The sequence below is a fragment of the Pelodiscus sinensis genome, chromosome 4 (genome assembly GCF_049634645.1).
Source record: "Pelodiscus sinensis isolate JC-2024 chromosome 4, ASM4963464v1, whole genome shotgun sequence".
Lineage (NCBI taxonomy): Eukaryota > Metazoa > Chordata > Testudines > Trionychidae > Pelodiscus > Pelodiscus sinensis.
The window spans coordinates 16152925-16174971 of NC_134714.1; the positions used below are offsets into that span (position 1 = coordinate 16152925).

Here is a 22047-nt window from a genome sequence, read left to right on the forward strand (position 1 = left end):
ATTTTTCCACAAGCATTTGGTTCTCATCCACTACTTCAGGTATTAAGATTGCAGTAATCTCTGTTCTCTCCTAACAAAATGAAGAAAAACCTTAAAGGTTTTTTCATGATTTCTTACTTTAGCAAGCATAAGAGGAAAATAAAACCTGTCTTGCTGGTCTTTGATGAAGTTTGCTTACTCATGGAAAAAGGTTATATGGAAACAACTTATTTGAACAATAATTTTGAAAGATATGCAGCTTCTTGCTCAGCAAAACTTCATTTCTTCACAGTCCAAAATGCCATTTTTTAAAATGTTCATATTTGATCATGTAGGTGCTTTATAAAGGAGCTCGTTTTTTGATCTTTTAAAATATACAAGAATATCCCTAAACATAATAGGCAAACTGCATCAGCTCATCAGCAATGAACTACTTGCTAATAATTCATATCTAGCAAATGAGCCCCTACAACCTTGAAAGTTTATTGCCACTGGGTCTTTTTAGGCTCTCTTTTTATATCAGGAGCATGAAAGTGCCTATTAAAATCACAATGAGGAAAAACCTCAAAGTACACAAAACTCCTTCCTCCCACTAAATCACATCACCCAAGCCAGGAAGAATTTCAGACTTCTACTAGCACCATCAAAGCTCCTTAAGTGCCATGTGTCTTTGGCTTACGATCACTGTGCAATGATATTCCAAGTGTGATTTTGCATATGTGTGTGAAGGGTGCCTAAAGCATAATTCATGACTTTGTCAAAGAGGGAATGGAAAAGTCTCCAAAACAGCATTTTTAATTGTCTGGAATTTTTCCTTTGAAATATTTTTGTTTTCTTTCACTGGCACCAATAAAGACTCCCAGAATCCTAATGCAAATAAAATAACACGATTTTAAAAAATTTTCTCTTGACTTTATCCTTCAGGCTGCTGAGCCTAAGGGAACTGAAGAGCTTAAATAAAATGGCTTATTAGAGGTTTTTCTTAATTTGTTCTGCTACATCATCCACTTGAAATATGATTCTTGTTTAGAAAAAAAAATCATAGCTGTAAATCTTTTTCTGTCATTCCATTTATCTGTCCATCCGTCCCCTTAAGACTTTAAAATGTTGTTTTTATTTTTATGCTGTTACTGAAAATCATTTGTGACATTTACTGTTTAGGCTGTTAAAGGTTTTGGCAGCAAAAACGTGGATTTTGTCTTTTGATGGTGAATTCAATTCATCATTTATTGCAAAGTCCTCAGGTGCTTAAATGTGCAGTGATAGACAACTAAAACTCTTGCAGTGCTAGATTTGGCTAGGTCTCTACAGTAGTTCGAGCACTAGAACTTGTTTAATCGGTTTCTAATAAATTCAAGGTTTTTTGCTATTTATAGTAGTAGCTGGAGCCATCTTAGTGTTTGTCTGACACATACGGGACATTTAGCTTCTCAGCTTTGATTTCTGAAGACTCCCGAATTTATGATCCTGTCATCCTGAGACAATAACGTGTGAATCATGGTTTATAAATTTCAGTACTAAAATTTGCATATGAAGACAAAAAGAAAAAATACACCCATAAAGCTGCTGGTGATGTAAAAGCAGCCATATGCATGCCTTGTTCATTGGCCTAGGTGGTTAGTAGGTAAACTTAGAGATGGTCAACTTTATGTACACTTCATTATGTTGTTAATGAAAATTCTGCCAAAGAAGAGATGCTGATTTGAAAAATCATTAATACAACACAGAAGCAGGATAGGAAGAAGATTGTTAGTTTAGTGGTTAAGGTGCTATCCTGGGGCTTCCTATGTGATCTTTGGCAACTCATTTAGTTTCCCTACTTCACTTCTCCATCTGCAAAATGTGGATAAATAGCACCTCCCTATCTCCCAAAGGTGTGGTGTATTAAAGATGTCAGGCGCTCAGATACTATTATAATGGCAGTGACGTAGGTCGGAAGGGAACATTGGGATGTAATTGTTGCAGAACTCAGTGGCTATGTCTACACTGCAGGCTTCTTGTACAAGAAAACTTTTTGCACAAGAGTTCTTGCACAAGAGCACATCCACACTGCCATGTGCTTTTGCGCAAGAGCATCCATGGCAGTGCGGATGCTCTCTTGCGCAAGAAAGCTCTGAGGGCCATTTTAGCTTTAGGGGTTTCTTGTGCAAGAAACCCCTGTTCCCATCAACACTAGCCTTTTTGCACAAGAGCTGTTGTGCAAAAAGGCTTATTCCTCGTGGGGAGAGGAATGACTCTTGTGCAAAAAGCCCTTTCTTCTAACAATCTGCTGTAAATTTTCTTGTGCAAGAACAGGCTTGTAGTGTGGACACTCCGCAAGTTTTTGCGCAAGAATGGCTGTTCTTGCGCAGGAAGCCCGCAGTGTAGACATAGCCAGTTTGTTTTATGCATATCAATCCTGGCTGATGCCATAGTTAAGGAATATTGGGACACGGTCATGGGACATGGTCAGTGTGATTTACTTTGCATTCTTTCTGACCCAGCCACCCTTTGTTTTCACATATTACTTTTGCTTCTGGCAGGAGTAATCCACAGAAGTGTTTTCTGTATAAGGCTGCAGATGTAAAAAATACCATCCCACATTCGTGCTACTTTTGCAATGTTAATTTTGCATTAATATCCTGGGAAGTGAGTGGGGAGTTAGAATTTAGCCTAGCACACACTATGTAGCATGGATGTCAGAATTCATGTGGCATACATCTTTTTTTATATGAATTTGATAAATCCAGTTTAGGGAATATATTGGATATATCAGCATTTACCTTTTAAAGGCTTTTTAGTGCTTTTTTGTTGGTGCATATAGCTTGCTTTGTGAGGTGTCTGAGTGACTTACATTTCAAGTAAGTGGTTTTAATTTTGTTCATTGGGAGAGCTTGGGTTTATTATGCTTTCTTGTTTAGTTATAAACAGATACAGATAGCCTACTATTAACATTTTCAAATAACATGTTCAAAAACTTGTAAACTTAGAAGAAACAGTGAAAGTTTATTTGTGACTTTACCACTTTTCTTTTTCCGCTGAGATTGGGGCAAACTTTATACTTCTAGTGTAATAAATTCTAGATCTAATGTGCTTTTATTTACTTCAAAGCAAAGGGTCATAAACTGCCACTGAACTAATTCCTAAATTTAAATCTGCTATGTATATGGTTGAATTTGATTCAATGATGTTAATAAAATGGTATATTCAAACAGATACTTAGTATGCCCAAAGAGTTCACACTATATTGTTTTAAACAAATATTTCCTCCATCTCGTCATTTACTTGAATACTGGAATAAAAAACTAAGGAAAGGAAAATACAGATTTGTACAGTCATCCTAAAAGCTAAATGTAGCGTTGCCAAATATTAATGTTCCCACTATATTCTACATGTGCAAAAAGGCAAGTGGAATAATTCTGCAATGACGATAAAGTAAAATACAGTGTCTGGCAAGTAAAACAACTGGAAAGGGAGACTTTTTTTTTTACAAGTTAGTCCAAAACTGACAGTTGTCTCAGGTCTGAACTCTTGTAAGATATTTCTCTACCCATATATAGAATGCATTAGATCTAAACTTAAAAGATGCGGACGCATGATTTTAAAAAAGCGATTCCATTCTTTTATCATTTGTTGTTGGCTGATTCTTCAAAACTTGCTTTTAAAATCCATATAATAAAATGAGCACAGTGACTACAAGAAACAAGCCAAAAAAGTAACTTATACTGACTTACACCTTAAGTTGATGGTAATGAATACAGGTTTTCCAACAGTTTTAGTTACTATGCCAAAATGTATATGTAATTCTGATAGGTAGAATCGAACCTGGGTGCATGAGCCTCTACCATGTGAGCTAAAAGCCAACTGGCTATCAGCTAGGGTTGTTAAGTAACTCATTCTTTCTTTCTCTCTGGATGGAAATGGTCTAAGTGCCACTACATGGGACAATGAACCACATCCAGTAGGTGTGTGAATTACATATGCTTTTATTGGTGCTTTTGCTTTAGATGACATTTGATCTAATGGAAAAACAAATTGGCAAAATTGTTACTAATAAACTATGAAGTTGTGACTTCAGGTGGGACTTTGTCTTTTTTTGAGAGCAGCACAATCCTTTTGGTTTGGGAAAGGGATGCATAAAGCACAAAAGACTCTACATGTATACAACCTCCCCATTAAACCTTCTGCCTCCTTTAAGTAGCTGAGGTTTTGTAGGAATATCAGTTTTTCTCTTTTCACTGTGAATTTTTAGTTTAGAATTCCTGGGGTGTACGTTCAAAATAAAAAATGAAGTAGGATTAACCAAAAAGTATCATTTTATTGATCTTCAAACATACTCAGGATGTAGAAGGATTTAAAGCACGTTGGGGAATTTACAGTCTGCACAGTTTTGTACAATACCTGTTTCAAGTAACTAAAATAGCTGCAGTAAAAAATGCTTTGTGGTATAAAAGAAGGAGTTTACTCAAGATGATTAGCATTTGTTTCATGTTGTACACATTGATATTACAGTTGCATTGATGCTTGTTGTATATCATAAATGTAATGAAAAGCTTCTTGACATTAGAGTAATCTGCTAACAAAAATGGTTTTCATGGGGGGAAAAAGCCCTTTCTACATAAATGAAGCAGCATAGAGGCTTTTACCATATCTATTCAGACAACTAAACCTTTTCCCGCTCAATTTCCGTGCTCCATATCCCAATAATCAACAGGAAGATCGCTTGCAATTAAACCAAGGCAATGTGTGTGTAGATGTGATCCAAAACAAAAACAACCAACCAAATAAATAAAAACTTTGGACATGACCACACACAATACTTTCAAGCGGCCTTCTACATCAGAAAGAAACCAACAAAATAAAGTAAATTAAATGTACCCTATTCAAAGCAAAAGTATATATTCAACCATTTTGGTTTATTAAAATGTTTATTTTCCTTCCTAGCATTTCCACATTCTGAATTACTCTTTTTTAATACAGAAATGTGATTACATTTTTACACTAATTTATCTGTTCTCACAAAATCTGATGCATGTCTTAGGAGACACATAATTTCAATAGCACTAAGATCTCCTAGGAATGGCTTTAGTGATCCATTAATACGTTCTTTGGACAACAGCAAGCACTTGTGTATAGTAATGCACCAGTAAAACATGCATCATATTTCATGATACACTGTGCTTCTCTTGTGATTTATACCAGTGTTTCTCGACTTCTCTTTATAAAGTATCCCTTTAAAAAAAATTGTAAGTACCCCCAGTATCTACAGTTTTCAGACACACACAATTTTTTTTCTACTGTTGCAACACATTTGTTTAAACAACTTAATCGCAACTGGGCAGGCAATGAAATTTTTGGATGCAAAAAATACAAAAATAATAAAACGCTGTAAAACTTGAAACAAAAATTCAGTTTTCTCCCAATTTCAGTTGTGTTGACATACCTCACCCCCCAGACTTCTCTCAAGTACCCCTAAGGGTACTCGTACCACTGGTTGAGAAACACTGATTTATACCATTGTACTCAATTACCTATATATGCCCATGTCCATTTTAAGACATCTTTGCTTTGTGAGTTGCCATAGGCACCTTGAGAGTTTGGAATGAAAGGGTGCAGTCGGGCTTCTGGATCATCAGTATGTCAACAAAGGTGAGATCCAGCATCTTAACTGGTCTTTGAGACTTACAGTATCTTAACTTAGAATAAGAAACCAGAGATTTCATCTGAGATTGTGGTAACTCACCAGGCACAGTTTCTACCTAGATTATTAACACAGAGTGTAGGGTGTGGCTACAGGGGTACATTCTGTCCCAGACTTCCCATGTGTAAATTAAAGCTGCATTGACTCAACTTTAATTCACATAGCTCATTTTAAAAATTAATTATATTAAGAGACGGCTCTGCAACTTACACTGTTGGCCCAGTTTCTCCTTTTAATACAGTCAGCACAGTGAAATCATGACTCAAAACTTCCATACGATACATAATGTTTCATAGATAGCAAAAAAGGAAAATGATCAAAGTTAATAAATCAGTTGTGTTACATTATTAAATTGTGCAAAGACCTGAGATCCAGAAGTCATGAGAGTACAAAGTGAGGTATTTGCCTTTGTATGTGCTTCCATAGTACCTGCCAAAGCAGCCTGTGTAACCATTAGGCTGTTTGATTAGACATGTGTTCAATTCGGTGTCATAATTTAAAGATATACTTGCTATTTAAATAAGAGATTTCCCTTAATTGGCTGTTATAAATTAGAGGCAAGAAGAAATGATTTATTGCTTATAATTTGAAATGAGTTACAAAGATGTATGTTGGTAATCATGAAATAAACTTGGAATACATTAATTTCCAGATGGTTGTCAATGAAACTGCTCTTTAACATATAACATATCAGATCCTGGGTTTGGGGAGATTTCTCCTATATATCCCTGTACTTTGATGAGTTACTTTAGTAGGGGATGATCTAGTTGGGACTGTTCCTGTTTCAAGCAGGGGGTTGGACTAGATGACCTGCTGGGGTCTCTTCCAACCCTTATATTCTATGATTGTCTGACAAGAGGAAGCTTGTTTAAACAGTGCTGTGTTGTCTGAGGTAGTGAAGGGAGAAGAGGTAATTTAATGTTATGTCTAGTATGATTTTTGTCCTTGTAATGTCACATACTTTAAACAGGAAAGATCTAACAATAAATCTTGCATCACCTTTGAGTATAACAATCTCTGTGGATTGCTCTCCTGCACTGCAGGTTGCTAGATGTTTTCCTTTTCATCTTTGGCTCGTTATCTATTTTTGAGGTTGAGATTGATCAAAAACACCTGTCAAAAAGCAAATATTTGTAAACCTCATTGGCTACATCTGGGGTAGTACATTTGTACCAGAAATAAAGGCAAAAACACATTACTCTAAAAAAACTTTGCCATTGGAAATACAAATCTTCACAATGTAATCTAGCTCTAATCAGATTATAGAAATGTTTGTGTGACCTGTTCATTTAGACATATAAAAAATGTGTGTCTTCCTAGCTGTAAGCCCAGGATGTAAACATGATTGGTATTAGATTGCCTTATATAATTCCCATGAATTTTCTGCATTTTCTCTAGATACGTTCATTATATACCACAGACATTTTGGGCCCCAGTTCATCAAGATGGTTAAGCACTTAAAGTGGGACTACTTGCATATTTAATGGGGCACAATTTTATGTGCCTTGCTGATTCAGACCGATAGCATGGTTATTTATATACGTTTCAGCGTAGAGTTGTAACTCAGCTTTATTGCTTTCTCTATTTCTAGCAAGTTTTCCTTTAAGATGCAAATCTGCTTTGCTGCCACCATTTCTTTTAGGCCATGAGAAAATGTTCAAGCTGGTTTGGTGAAAGGGATGGCATCTTTTGGACAGCAGTTTGTTCTCTTATGATGAAGTCTAGTTTTTTTTACTACAAATACTATTCTATATTTTCAGCTCTCAAGAGGGGAGTTCATTAGCATCCATAGTGACATACCTAGAAAGTCTTCCACTAGGGCTGTCATTTGTCTAGGTTTTACCTGGTCAGTCCAGTTTTTGGCTTCTGTGTCCAGGTGTCTTTAGGATTTCCAGGTGCTTGGTTTTCAGAGACCTGGTCACCCTAGCCTGAACCAAAAGCCCTGTTACTGTGGGGAGGTGCTAAGTCATTTAACCTGTGCCAGCTACTGCTCAGCTGGGTTTATTTCCCTACCTGCAGAAAGGCTCCTGGCAAGGATCCAGTGAGTGATGCAGGACAAAATAAGGGTGATGAGAATGGGGCTTTGGGGGAAGTGGCAGAGCAGGAGCAGGGGTTTTGGGGAAAGGGGGGAAACAGAGGGCAGGTCTTCAGGGTACAGTTATCAGTAATACTATCTTCTGCTTTCATAATATCAGGAAGTAAGTGCATTGGTCAAGGTAGTAATGTTATCAGAGCCTCCCTTTCTTAACCTGGAGCAGTTACAATTTCCCAGGGTCTATAGTAATTTCCTAGAGTCAGATACATATACAGATGCTCCTTGATCAGCATTTATAGCATTTATTTGAGGTCTTGGAGATCAGTGAGCACTACAGTTGCACAGCAAAATATCCAATCTCGAGTTTCGTCCCCATCCACTTCTCTCTCCTACTTCCAAGAACAGATATAAAAGTTTTGTCCAGGAATCTGAATATTGGCAGACGGCTTGTCTGTTCTGAAGAAGATGTGGTAGTCTTCAGGGAAACAGAACAGACATCTGACTTTATTTTTCATCAACAGCTGTTTCTCATGGGTATGTCTTCGCAGCAGAGCTAATCCAGCTTATCAGCACCTAGCTCTGAGCCACCATGGTTAGCCTGATCAAGATGTGAGCATCCCCATTGCAAAGTCTACTGCTTTACTTTTTCCTTACTGATATGTTTCCATTGAACATTTAAACTGTGCTCTTTACCTGGATTTTAACCTTCTCCCTCCCCGCATTTACACACAGAACAACCCCTAACGTGTTTTAAGGCGATTTAAACTTGGCCTAGCATACACAGCTGATGGTATAACTTAGAACTAGGTACTCCGTTTCTGAGAGTAGCTGCATTGATTCTAAGCTTTAAAGAAGTGTTTTGTTTTATCCTCAGAATATGGGATTTTCAGTCCCTCACCTGCAAAAATACCACAATTGTCTTGAGGCTCAGCATAGCCAGCTATTCAGGCTGAAGCCAATGACAAGATTAGAGTTTGCTACTTGCAAGAGCTTATGCTATCAAAAAGATGAGATTCCCAGCTTTCCAGTAGGGGAGATACTATTACGTCCTGGATATGGAAAGCTATTTAAGATAATCACAGAATCAAAAGAACACTAGAACTGGAAGGGACCTCGAGAGGTCATCAAGTCCAGTCCCCTACCCTCACAGCAGGACCAACCACCGTCTATATCAGCGTTTCTTTAACTTTTTAAGACCAAGGAACACCGAACAATAGCTTTTTTTTTTTTTTTTTTTTTTAAAGGAACACCAGTGTTTTTGTTTAGGTGCAAAAAAAAGAGGGGTCGGGGGGAAGTTATCGAGCCAAAAAAAATGCATCTGCCCCTTTAAGGGCCACCATTTTGACTCTGTTCTCTGCGGCACACCTCCGATTGCCTTGCAGCACACCGGTGTGCCATGGAACATAGTTTAAGAAACACTGGTCTAGATCATTCCAGAAAGATGTCTGTCTAGCCTTCTCTTAAATATTTCCAGTGATGGACATTCCACAGCCTCCCTAGGCAATTTATTCCAGTGTTTAACCACACTGACAGTTAGGAAGTTTTTCTTAATGTCCAATCTAAACCTCCCTTGCTGCATTTTAAGCCCATTGCTTCTTGTCCTATCATCAGAGGCCAAGGAGAACAATTTTAGATACTTGAAGACAGCTATCATATCCCTTCTCAGTCTTCTTTTCTAATCTAAACAAGTCCAGTTCTTTCAGTCTTCCTTCATAGGCCATGTTTTCTGGACCTTCTGTCATTCTTGACATGCATCTGACGAAGTGGGTCTTTGCCCAAAATGCTTATGCTCCAGTAAATCTGTTAGTCTATAAGGTGCCACAGGACTTTTCGTTGTTTTTCAGATTCAGACTAACACGGCTACCCCTCTGATATCTATCATTCTTGTTGCTCTTCTCTGGAACTTGTCTAGTTTCTCCACATCTTTCTTGAAATGTGGTGCTCAGGACTGGACAATACTCCAATTGAGGTCTAATCAGTGCAGAGTAGAGCAAAAGAACCACTTCTCGTGTCTTGCTCACAACACTCCTGTTAATGAACCCCAGAATCATGTTTGCTTTTTTTGCGACACCATCACACTGTTGACTCATATTTAGCTCGTGGTCCACTATGACCCCCAGATCCCTTTCTGCAGTACTCCTTCCTAGACAGTTGCTTCCCATTCTGTATGTGTGAAACTGATTGTTCCTTCCTAAGTGGAGTACTTTGCATTTGTCCTTATTAAACTTCATCCTATTTACCTCAGACCATTTCTCCAGTTTATCCAGATCATTTTCTATTATGACCCTATTCTCCAAAGCAGTTGCAACACCTCTTAGCTTGGTATCCTCTGCAAACTCCATGCCAATATCTAAATCCTTGATGAAGATATTGAACAGAACTGGTCCCAAAACAGACCCCTGTGGAAGCCCACTTGTTATGCCCTTCCAGCATGATTGTGAACTATTAACTATTCTCTGAGAACAGTTAACCAGCCAGCTATGCACCCATCTTACAGTGTCTCCATCTAGGTTGTATTTCGCTAGTTTACTGATAAGAAGGTCATGTGAGACCGTATCAAATGCTTTACTAAAGTCCAGGTATGCCACACCCATCACATCTCCCTTGTCCACAAGACTTGTTATCCTGTCAAAGAAAGCTATCAGATTGGTTTGACATGATTTGTTCTTTACAAATCCATGTTGGCTGTTACCTATCACCTTATCTTCCAGACATTTGCAGATGGATTTCTTAATTACCTGCTCCATTATTTTTCCTGGCACAGAAGTTAAACTGACTGTTCTGTAGTTTCCTCGGTTGTTCCTATTTCCCTTTTTATAGATGGGCACTATATTTTCCCTTTTCCAGTCTTCTAGAATCTCTCCCGACTTCCATGATTTTTCAAAGATGATAGCTAAAGGCTCAGTTACCGCCTCTATCAGCTCCTTGAGTATTCTAAGATGCATTTCATCAGGCCCTGGTGATTTGCAGACAGCTAACTTTTCTATGTCATTTTTACTTTTTCTTTTTTTCTTTTTACTTCTAAACTTACCCCATTTCCACTTCTACCTGTTATGTTAGGCATCCTGTCACCATCAGTCTTTTGGATGAAAACCAAAACAAAGAAGTCATTAAGCACTTCTGCCATTTCCAGGTTTCCTGTTGTTGTTTCTCCCTCTTCACTGAGCAGTGGGCCTCCCCTGTCCTTGATCTTCCTCTTGCTTCTCACGTATTTTTAGAATGTCTTCTGGTTACCTTTATGTATCTAGCTAGATTGAACTCGTTTTGTGTCTTTTGCCTTTCTAATCTTCCTCCTTCATACTTGCGTTATTTGCTTGTATTCATCCTTGTAATTTGACCTAGTTCCCACTTTATATAACTCTTTTTTTGATTTTTAGATTATTTAAGATCTCCTGGTTAAGCCAAGGGGGTCTCTTGCTATACTTCCGCTACACAATTGTTAGAGATGTTTAAAATTGTTGGTTTTCCCCCTTCTTCAGATGTCTGGATAGTTGCATTCCTGACTATAATTCAACCTGGCTTTACAAATGGAAGGGATGCTGTAGCAGTACCAATACAAGTGCAAGTGTACTTCATAGTAGATTTTCTGCAACACGTGTTGTGTATACAGAACGCATGAAGTGGCATGGCCATATAGGTTTTATTGGCACTTGTCTCAGATGACCTGCATAATTTCACTCATGATTAACACAGCCATTACAGACTCATTATGACAAACCCATTATAGCACATCACATCATCATTGTATTCATTGCCTGTCCTTCTGCCCATAAAATTATTATGGGTGGTAAGCAACAGTAAGAGGTTTCCTACATGGATGGTTTAAATTAAAATTCAGCAATAAGAGCGCTTTGGGTTACTTTCTTGAATTATTATTTCTAGAATTACATTGAGGAAATTTGACAAGGAGTCCTGTGGCACCTTAAACACTAACAGATTTATTTGGCCATAAGCTCTCGTGTATAAAAAACTCTTTATGCCACAGGACTCCTCCTTGTTTTTGCAGATACAGACTAACAGGGCTACCCCTCTGAGACTAGTCATCATGCAAGGAATTGAGGAGATTATGATATCATAATCCCATGGGTGGGTGAATTGCCTGTTATAAATTACATGTCTTTATTGCCCCATAACTCCCTCTCTGTTTTATGTATTATACTATGTAATCCTCACTTATTAAGTAATAAGCAAAATAAAAACAGTTTGTCACAGGCAGCTTGTTTTTCAAAGCATTTGTTCACTTTGAAAGTTCAATTCATATGATCTTCAACCCTGTCAGATTCTATTATACTGAATCTTCTTTTAAATTGTTAAGCTGGAGGACAAACTTAGATGTTATCTTGTACATCTTAATTGAAGATGTAGTGGGAGCTGAGCAGATTCTACAGTGAGCAGACACTAATGACAAATACTATGCCATTATTTTCTGACAAGGAAATGTCAAGATGATCAACTTCACATGTTATATGTGGTGGTTGATTGGAACATACAAATAATTTTCACATTTGTTTGAAACCTGTGTGTTGCACTGGGGGTTTGTACATCTTGTTTTCTTTTGTTGGTTTGTTTTACCATTCCCAACATGACTTGTTTTTTTGGGGGGTGGGGAGGGGTATTTTTAATGTTTTTTTATTCTGTCAGATTCATAATGCAAGTGTATAAAACCAGAACATACACTAAATTGTGAATGATTACATAAGCCATTTTATTTTTGTCAAAGTATTATATTTTGGACAGAAACCTGCTGTACATCCCAATGGATCTTAACCCAGAGTAATACTCAATAATTGGGACAAAACAGCTTCTATTTCAAATTATTTCTTCTGTGGCAAGAAAAAGTTTAGTGCAAGTCTTTTTAGCCGAGAGAGTTTGGGTGATAGTCCTATTGATGGGGAACACACATGTTGAAAGTTGCCTAAAGGACTTTGGCTGCCCTCTTTTTGTGAAGCTGCTCATTTAAGCATTTAATGCCCCATCCCACTCCAGCCTCTAAAACAACTGTTTTCTTCTCTGATGGCACACTACAATATTCTAGCCTTCCCTGGTTAAATCAGACTGTAGAAGAAGCCCATATCTGTAGCCATGACAGCCAGTAATTTATTGTTCCATATGGTTGGTGTGTTAGCAGCTGCTCTGTTTTAAGAAGGTCAGGGCATAAGGGCATTAAAAAAAACCCACACAGTAAAATCTTTCTTTAGTGCTGTGTACAGTAATAGCTAAGGGTCTCTGTGGAGATGATGACATCATCTGCTAAGAGTCGTAAATGATTTTTTTTAACCAAATAGGTTATTCTCTTAGGAAAATAAGTTGTCACAATGTGTCAGTGTGTGATCAGTTTAGTTCTCCAATTTTCACTGCTGGTGTTTGTGGATAGTACATATTAATTAATGGACCTGATCCTCCTGCTCAAATTGGGATTAACTCTGCTAAAGTTTGTGGAGTGACACTTCTATAAGATCAGTATTGGGAAGAGGGAAATCAGGCCCATTTTCTTTCCAATGCATCATGTATATGGCTTTTTATTATATTATTTTTGGCTTGCTCTGAGAACTGCAGTATTTCTGTACTGAGAAATAAGCATAGGGTTGTCAACCCTCCCACTTTCTATCTCCCAGCGGCTACTTCAGACAAACTGAGATTTTGGGTGCCAACAATCCAGCAGGGCCAAGTCAGGCTTTCAGGAAGTGTCTGGCACTGTCCCTGGTGGTACTGTGGGTCTGTGCATGCTGTTCCTGCCCCATGCACTGACTCTGTGGCTCCCATTGACCAGGAACTGCGGCCAATGGGAGCTGCAGGGGCAGTTCCAGGAGACAGCAGCACGTGGAGACCCTCTGTGCCCCACTCCTAGGAGCTACTGCCAGAGGGGAGTGCTGATTGCTTTTGGGGGCTGCCTGAGATAAGCACCACCACCCTCATTCCCTCCCATACCTAACTTCCCTCCCAGAGCCCACTGCCCTAACCCAGCCTGGTGAAAGTGAGTGTGTGGGAAAGCGAGTGATGGAGGGAGGGGGGCATGGACTGAGTAGGGGCAGGACTTGAGAAGGAGTGGATCATGGGGCATGGCCTTGAGGAAGGAACAGGACAGGAGTCAGAGCAAGGATCTTTGAGTTTGTGTGATTAGACAGTTGGCAACCCTAAATAAGAATGCTTTATGAACACTTACATAGAACAGGAATATGGCCTATGGAGTATTAACATGAGTACTCAGTGACTCGTAAAGTGCAATAGAACGGTTCCTTATGTTAGGGTTCCAGTTTTAAAAACAGGAGTTCCACAAGTGAGAATTATTTTCTTCATTATGGGAACATTTGTAATTAAAATGACACTGGAATATTTATTGTGTACTTAGTATAGCAATGATTATGGAGTTCCGTGTAAGCACATGCATTATTGCCTCTAAAACAAATTCCAGCAGATTCTCTGTACCCTCTGGGCTAATTTAACGGCTTGATTCTAATTGGGTAGGGCAACGTTTCACGGAATTCTTAGGAGAGGTGGTGTTGCTCAGTAACATGTGGAAGCAAGTCTCATCTCAGGATAGTGTGTTAATTGTAATAATTGCTACTGTTTTCAAAGAGAGGGAGTGTCTTGTCTACTGCTTTTCAAGTATGTGAATACAGGGTGGTACAGGTATTTTACCTGTTAGTTGACCAACAATCTTTATTTATCTAAGCTATTGATGTTGTTACTGCATTCTCATGTCTGTGTGTGTCTAAATTTGGTGAGCATACTCTGTTAGAAAGTAATGATCAAGGGTATAATACACATTCAAATTTTAGGAAGATTGTGTAACTCAGGTGGGGCAGCATAAAGAGGATATTGGACACAAAGTAAGATTTGTATCTGTACCCTCAAATATTTTCTCTGTATATTTAAGGATCCATTTGGGACTTCTATGTAGTAAATAACTTCTCTGAGTTAACAGTATTTTTTTTCTTCCATAATGTTGATAATCATGAAGTGCAAGAGAGAATAGTTGTAAAAGAATACCATTGTATTCCAGATCATCCTCTCGGTGCAAGTACATAGTTTCTGCCTTTAAAATGTAGCCCTCACTTCAGCTTGGTTAGATGCACTGAAAAGAGGTTCACCTTGGACTGCTCCAGTTGTTCAAGTGTCCTAAAAATGTTCTGAAGCACTGCCAAGATGACTCAGAGTTGAATGCCTGTCTCTTAAATTTTAATATTTTCTTCTCTGTCAGATAGCAAAGACTAAAGCTCTCCACTCATTCTCTGGGGTTTCACTTCCTACTGTAGAATAGTCAGATTTAGTGTCTTTTTTTTAAATTAGAGGACAATTTTTCTATTTGTATTCTGAAAGAATTCCAGAACCTATGGATGAGTAGAGGGAAAGAATCATCTTATTCTAAACGAATGCTTCACTCTGGAGTTGTACAACTGGGTATATCTGGATAAGGGGAGGGGACACAACATACTCAGAACTAGGTTAAACAATAGAGAACAATGTTCATAGCAATAAGGATTTCAAATGACTAGCAATAATAATACTTCCCACCTGAATGGGAAAATAATAGACTCACCTGTTACCTCCAAATGTTTCTCTACAATCCTTTTTCCCCCTGTACAAGTTCAGCTTCCAGCATTTCTTTCAGACCATGTAGGATCCTTTTGTTTTTTGATGTAGTCTCATTCAAGATTACATATAAAATGTTAAAACCACAGTAATTTAATCTTGGTATATCAATGTAAATCCAGAATCACATCTCTCAAATAAAGGGAAATTATCCCAGATGTACATAGGTGTAATTTGGAACAGAATCTGGCTCACTGAATCTGTCTCTCTCTATATCAGAAAAGAGGGAGAGGCCAGCAATGGGAAAAAAATTTGGCCTTCAGAGCATATGGGAAAAGTAATCTATTTTATAAAGCCCCAGGGAGAGCTAAGCAGGGCTTTGGGTGACCTATGGGATGGAGTTTTGCTATTATGCTTATTAGCTTGCTTTTTTTAAGGGCTTGTCTACACAGGGAGTTATTCTGATTAGCTGTTCCTAAATCAATTATTCCTGATTAATTGTATTCCAAATAAGCTTAATCCACTTTGGAAATGGATTAAATTTATTCAAAATAAGACATTATTTTGGGATTGGAGCATTCACACATGGCGTTAATCAGGAATAGCTAAACCTCTTTAAACACACACCTTATCTTATTCCGGATCAACTTTTATGTCTAGACAATCCTTTACTATATTGAGCTGTTAAGTCATAGTTTTACTGAATGTCAATGTTAATTACTCTTAAACTATGTGTAGTACTTGTGCCTAAGGTCTCTTATTTTTCAATTGAAAGGATAAAGTACATAGTGTGATAATAACAAATTCATACTCTTGGCTAAAGAACAAGTGAATGTACTCTCTGTCAAGCTGCTTGTGTTTTTGCATTTACAATATAACTTTCCTAATAATCATCAACACCTTTTTTCTTCTTTCTAGATTAAGACCATTGATTTCTGCACAGCTAGCTAAAAAGGCTGCAACTGAAGAGGTATGTGAAGTTTACTACCTTTCCTGGAATCCTGTTCTAAAACTGCAGTCTGAAAATTGACTTAAGTCATAATACAATAATTAAGAAACTAGGGATGAAAACTAAGGATGTAAATAACTTTAGTTAAAGTTAACTAAATAGTTAACTTTTTTAACTGGTGATAATTTTAGTCCAAGTGATTAACCATTGGCCAGGATCCTGCTGGCCCACCCAGGCTGAGTTGGAGTGGCCAGAGTCCTACAGGGCAACCTCAGTTTGGATGGGTCATCACCTGTTGGCATGGTTGGGGCATTGCTTGCCTTGCTCAGCTGGGGCTAGGGCATCACCTGCCTGGCCCAGAGCGGCTGGGACCGGGGTCTTGCTGGCCCATCCAGGCTAAGTCAGGGGGCTGGAGCCCTGCCTGCCGCCCCCACATGGCCAGGGTCCTGTTGGCCCGACGCAGGCGTGGCCCTGCCCGCCACCCCCAAACAGCCAGCTGGACTCTCACAGGGCTGCTCTACCCTGCCTCAGTTTTCAGTCCAACCAGTTACCTGGTAAGCATTCAGGGCTCAACAATCTATGTAATCTACTCACCCGTGGCGTGTAGATTACATCCCGGAAGAGCCGGGTTCGGGCGATCTGCGCATGCGCAGAATGCCGGACAGCACAGCTGGTGAGTGAGGCTCGCCGTGGCTCGGTGAGCCCTGCTGATAAGCCTAATGCTTACGGGGAAACCAATTAACTGGTTAACCTTTTGCATCCTTAATGGAAACTACGCAAAGCCTCAGTGGACCAGATTCTGTCAGAGAGATCAGGATTGATCCCCCTGATCAGTCCAGAAGCAATAAGTCGGATCATTGCAGCCACCTCACTATGGATTCCTTTTACTAACTTCTCTCTCTCACATTCTGCCTCTGTGAAATATATTTATACACATACAGTAAATTCAAATTGTTGTCCATATTCAGAAAATAAACTTTTACATAACAGTGTAGCATCTGTATTGCTAATTTACAAACTGAGTCAGCCATTCGTATTTTTGTATATAAATGTGTGGAATCTGACACCATTTTGAAAATGTTCTAGTTAACTTTGACAATTTAACATGTTCCTACAACCATTCATACCCTTATTACAAAAAAGTGTGAGTTTAAAAGTCCTACCAAAGGTTTTTCTGGAGACTGATTCAGGAAGTTTGGTGAAAGGAATTGTTTGACATCCTCGTTTAAAAATGATTTAAAACATTAATTTTCAGAAACAGTTTGATATAATGCCTGGGGAAATACATTTTCACTTTTTATGCTGTGCTCATTAGAAAAACCTGCACATTTTTGAGCTGTAACAGCCTGGAAATGGACATGATAATTAGAAGAAGGTCATATTTTAATTAGGATGGTGCAATTTTAATAAACAATGAATCAGTTGTAGCTTCTTTTATATTCATCCATTCTTTAATGAAAATTTTCAGAGCAGATGGAAACTTTTAGCATAAAAATTAGTATAAATTAAGATGATGTTTTTCCTAAAACTGTTGTCTATTATTTCTCATGCCTAAAATCCCTGGAGTTGTCAGTTTGATAATTCTATGGGAAAAGTGGTGATGGGTGAAACAAGATAAACTGAAACTAAAGGAATTTGAATCTAAGTAACAGTGAGATTAATGTCTGCATGGAGATAATTCTCTGTGTGATTTAAAATTAATGGATGCTCAGTAGCCAGTCAATATTCTATTGGAGGAATTTCCTTGGTGACTTTGCCATGATCTATGCTACAGACTTCTGTTGACTTAATGAAATTTATATAATCCACACCTCTGAGCGACACAGTCATTCTGACCAAACGCCTGGTGCAGACAGACCTATGTGGACGTGAGGGCTTATTGGAGATGGAGGAGTACCTGTGTTGACAGGACATGGTCTCCTATTGGTACATGATACAGCTGCGTGGCTGTAAGTCAAGAGAAGCCCTTAGAAAATCTCAGCTGGAATCTTTAGCTTGCCTGTGTTATCAGGTTGATTTTTGACACGTTTGGATGGAGTTTGATATTTGAGTAATTAGATGTTGAGTTTTTGGTCTTTGGGCTTTCTGTTCCAATGTGTTCATACAGTGCTTAGGACAGGGGTGGGCAATATTTTTTTTTATTGTAGGGGTCATGCAAAGATTTTGGTAAGTGGTCAAGGGCCACACTTTTCTATGTAGGGGGTGCAGATTCTGGGATGAAGGTTGGGTGCAGAAGAAAGCTTAGGAAAGGTAGGAAACTGAGGTGCAGGAGAAGGTGTAGGGTCTTCAAGGGAGTTTGAGTGAAGAAGGGGGTTGTAACTTGGGGCAAGAGCTTGGAGTGCCTCTCTGTGCCACATGCTGAGGGGGAGAGAGGCCTCAGGTGCTGCCCCTGCCCCTACCCAATCTTAGTAGTTCTCATTGGCTATTTTCTGGGCAATGAGAGCTGCTGTAATTGGGCACAGGGCAGTGTGTGAAGTCTTTTCCCCCGCTACCCATCCCTCTGGGCACATGACCCTCAGCCAGCAGCTTAGACTGGTCTGGAACTGTGGCAGGCAGGGAACCTACCTGAAGGTCCCAGTGGAGCGGGCTGTGGGCCAGATCCAAAGCCTTAGTGGGTCGTTTCTGGCATGTGGGCCTTATCTGGCTTGCCCCTGGCCTAGGACAGTGGGCCCATGATTTTGTTTGAGTCATCTAAGAGTTACTATAGAACAAATAAATAAGAGGAATTGCCGTACTAAATCGGATCCTGTCTTCTGGAGTGGCCAGCATTGGATAATTTAGAAAGTGCAAAAACCTTCTTCTTAACCTCTAGTTTGACTTAAACCTCATGTTTCAGGGTTTAATATCACTTCCAAAGTGGTTTAATATTAAGTGCTGTTACTCTGGATATTCTTGTTGTTCATAGAAATAGCTAATGCCTGTCTGAATCTTGCTAAGGTTTTTGTCTTAACTGGCAGAGCAGGGACTTGAAACTGAGTAACCCACATCCCATCCCAGCTCAGTGCCCTGCAGGCAGTTGGCTGCTCTGGAATGGGTCCCTTTCTCTGTTTGGGATTCATCCTGCTGCTGAATGGGGAAAATACTGAAATCCTTAAAATCCCTCCCTCTATTTCCTGCCAAGTTCTTCTTAGCGCCTTGCTGAATTGGAGCCTTAGCAGCAATAAGACAGACTGCTCAGCTCTGATAAGAGAGAGGACAGATCAGCACCGGGTGAAACTCAGCTCTCTATGGACCCTTGACATATGTTCCCAGAGCCACCAGTTCCCTTCCCAACCCGCTGCTCTGATCATCTAGATATATCAGTTTGTATATCCAGTGTGGTGTTCTATTACACTATTAACAGTGTTGTCTAATGATAATTATTGTCACGCTCTTGATTCTGCTCCAAAAAAATCCAACCTGATCTGTCAAAACTAATACACGTCAGTTTTTTCTGATATCGGAGTACATTTTGTTCTCATTAAAGTGATAATAGCATTGCCATTGCATAATAGCTGTTATTTGAACCAGACACAATGAAAGAAAACACTGCAAGCTTCCACACAGAGCTCTGCCAAAGCACCTCCAGCCTCAAGCTAGTTTTATCTTGCTCTTATTGAGAGGGTTCTGTTTTTCTTTCATTCTGTTTCACTGTTTCGCTTTGAGTATTTGCCTGGCTTTGAAATACTTGAGATCTGAATATACATCACTGATGGACAGTCACAGTACTTTCCACTATGGAAGCTGAGTGGTCCCTAGCAAAGCTAAGCTGCTTAGACTGGATGTGGGCTTTGTTAGAGAACAATTGTGCCAGCTGTTGTGGTCCTTTCATTAGGAGATTTTGAGGAGGAAGGGTTGGCTACAAGGAATGGTATACTTTAGTGTCCCTCTTGCTTGTTCACAGGCAGTCTTTCCACATTCACAGACAGAAGGGCCAGAGCTTGAAAAACCAGGGAATGTTCTGGTAGAGAGCGGACCGGTATCATATAACCATGATGATGAAGTTGAAGAAGAAGAAATCGAAGAAGAGGATGAGCACTGCATGAGTGCACTTCAGTTAATGGGAGGAAATGGTAGGTCTTGATTTTAGATAGTGGGATCTATTGACTGTGCACAACTTTTAAGACCGAAATTACCAGACCAACTTCTGTTCTTTGCAAAAGAATGTTTATTCACAAAAGGCTATTGGAGAAATAAAAAATAGCTGTTTTTTGGGAACAAAGCCAAAGTGTTAGCATGAGGTCCCAGATGACATGGGAACACACAAAGTGGTGATGGGTATGGTTAGCATAGTGCCTTGCTCTCCGTATCTGACATTGCTTAGCTCTTTGCTAAAGTGGCCTTTTCATTATTAAAGAAAAGCATTTTAAAATGCATGTTAAACCATACTGCATGTGGGGTTAAAACCCCACCAAGAGGAGGGCCCTCTGCATGGCTCACTGCACTACTTAAGCCTCATCCAGGCATTGTGCAGGGGATAGATGGGTAGAGTAGCTGTGCAGGGGAACCTGTGCACTGCTGCCCCGGACACCAGGCAGAAAGACTTTCCTTCCCAGCCCTGCAGAGTCCAACATCACATTAGAGTTGCCAGGTGTCTGGTTTTGAACCAGACAGTCCGGTATTTGAGCTTTCCGTCCGGGAAACCAATTGAGAAAATACCGGAAATGTAAATGTCTGGTATTTTCTAATTAAGTAAGTTTTATTATTATCATGAGTATCCTTATGTAGTTGCATAGTGCCTGGCTGGTAGACACACTCACACTGCGTGAGCATGTCTACCAGCCAGGCACTATGCAACTACACAGTAGAGAGGAGGGGGGCAGGGCCAGAGCGGGATAGAATCCCTGGGGCTGGACTCACCTGTGCGCTCCACCAGGACCGTGTGCGGGACGGGTAGCACCCTGGGATCTGCGTGCGCCTGGGCCAGCCCCGCTCCCCGCTGACCAGTTCCCCCTCTGTCCTCCTCCCCACCAGCCCTGCTCCCTCCGATCCCCTCCCCTGCTTCTCTCCAGCCGGTTCCCCCCCGCCCTGATCTCTCCCGGCCAGCCCTGCTCCCCCTGACCTCCTCCCAACCAGCCCCGCTCCCCTCCCCCCCATCCCGTTCTGAGATCAGGTGTGTCCGGTATTTTTTTTGAAACCCATCTGGTAACCCTACATCACATGGATTAGCTGCGGTTTGCATGGGGCCCAGTCTGGTAGATACACTCCTATGCAGCCTCTGAGCACATCTATCAAGCAGACCCCTCAATAAGCTAGATGGTGAATGCCTCCTTTGTGAATCCCACTGGAATTTAGGTGCCAGGTTGCTCAGTGATATCTAGACTAAAGAAGCTGTGCACATGCAGAAATGTAGGTCTCTAGGGGACTTTAACAGTGGAAACCTAGGCCTCTGCAGGGCTAGGCGCCAGCTTGAGTGGGGGTTTTGAGAATGTAAACATTGGACTTGCATGCCCAAATGGCAATCAGGTGCCTAAGCCCCTTTGTGACTCCCCACTTTTGGATTAACCAGAAGCCATCCATTAACCCAGTTTCTGTGTTGACAGGAAACATTGATAGCCTCATTATTGGACACGGCTGGATTTATTCTTTATTTGAATCTTCCTATTACATTTTAAACTTTGGAGTTATGCAAAAATCATCTTAAAGTAAAAGGCGTTAATGATGCAATATGCTAAAGCAAAGTGTGAAGAAGATTTGTGCTGGAGCATTGGTTTATTGTGGAAGCCTCCTCATCACTATTAATTCAGATGCAGACTTTGAAGCTTTTTTGTAATATCTCTGGGTTGACATAAAGGAATGTGTTGCTTTTAGATTGATTTCTGACTGGAAAATAATTTCTGAACCATAGGAAAAATACTTTGTCTGTCACTAGTGTTTATTATTAGGATTATG

General features: G+C 39.7%; 1 protein-coding gene across 11 annotated transcripts in view; it reads left to right on the forward strand.

Moving 5' to 3' along the window:
* The window catches only part of BRF1 (BRF1 general transcription factor IIIB subunit), a 270488-nt gene that overhangs the window by 242871 nt on the left and 5570 nt on the right, over positions 1–22047 (forward strand). For 10 of the 11 annotated variants that reach the window (XM_075926416.1, XM_075926415.1, XM_075926413.1 and 7 more), the window contains 2 exons: positions 16146–16197; positions 20060–20228. In XM_075926416.1, the coding sequence (XP_075782531.1) occupies positions 16146–16197; positions 20060–20228 (221 nt within the window). The remainder of the gene's footprint in view (positions 1–16145; positions 16198–20059; positions 20229–22047) is intronic. The other variant, XM_075926414.1, reaches the window with a different exon arrangement.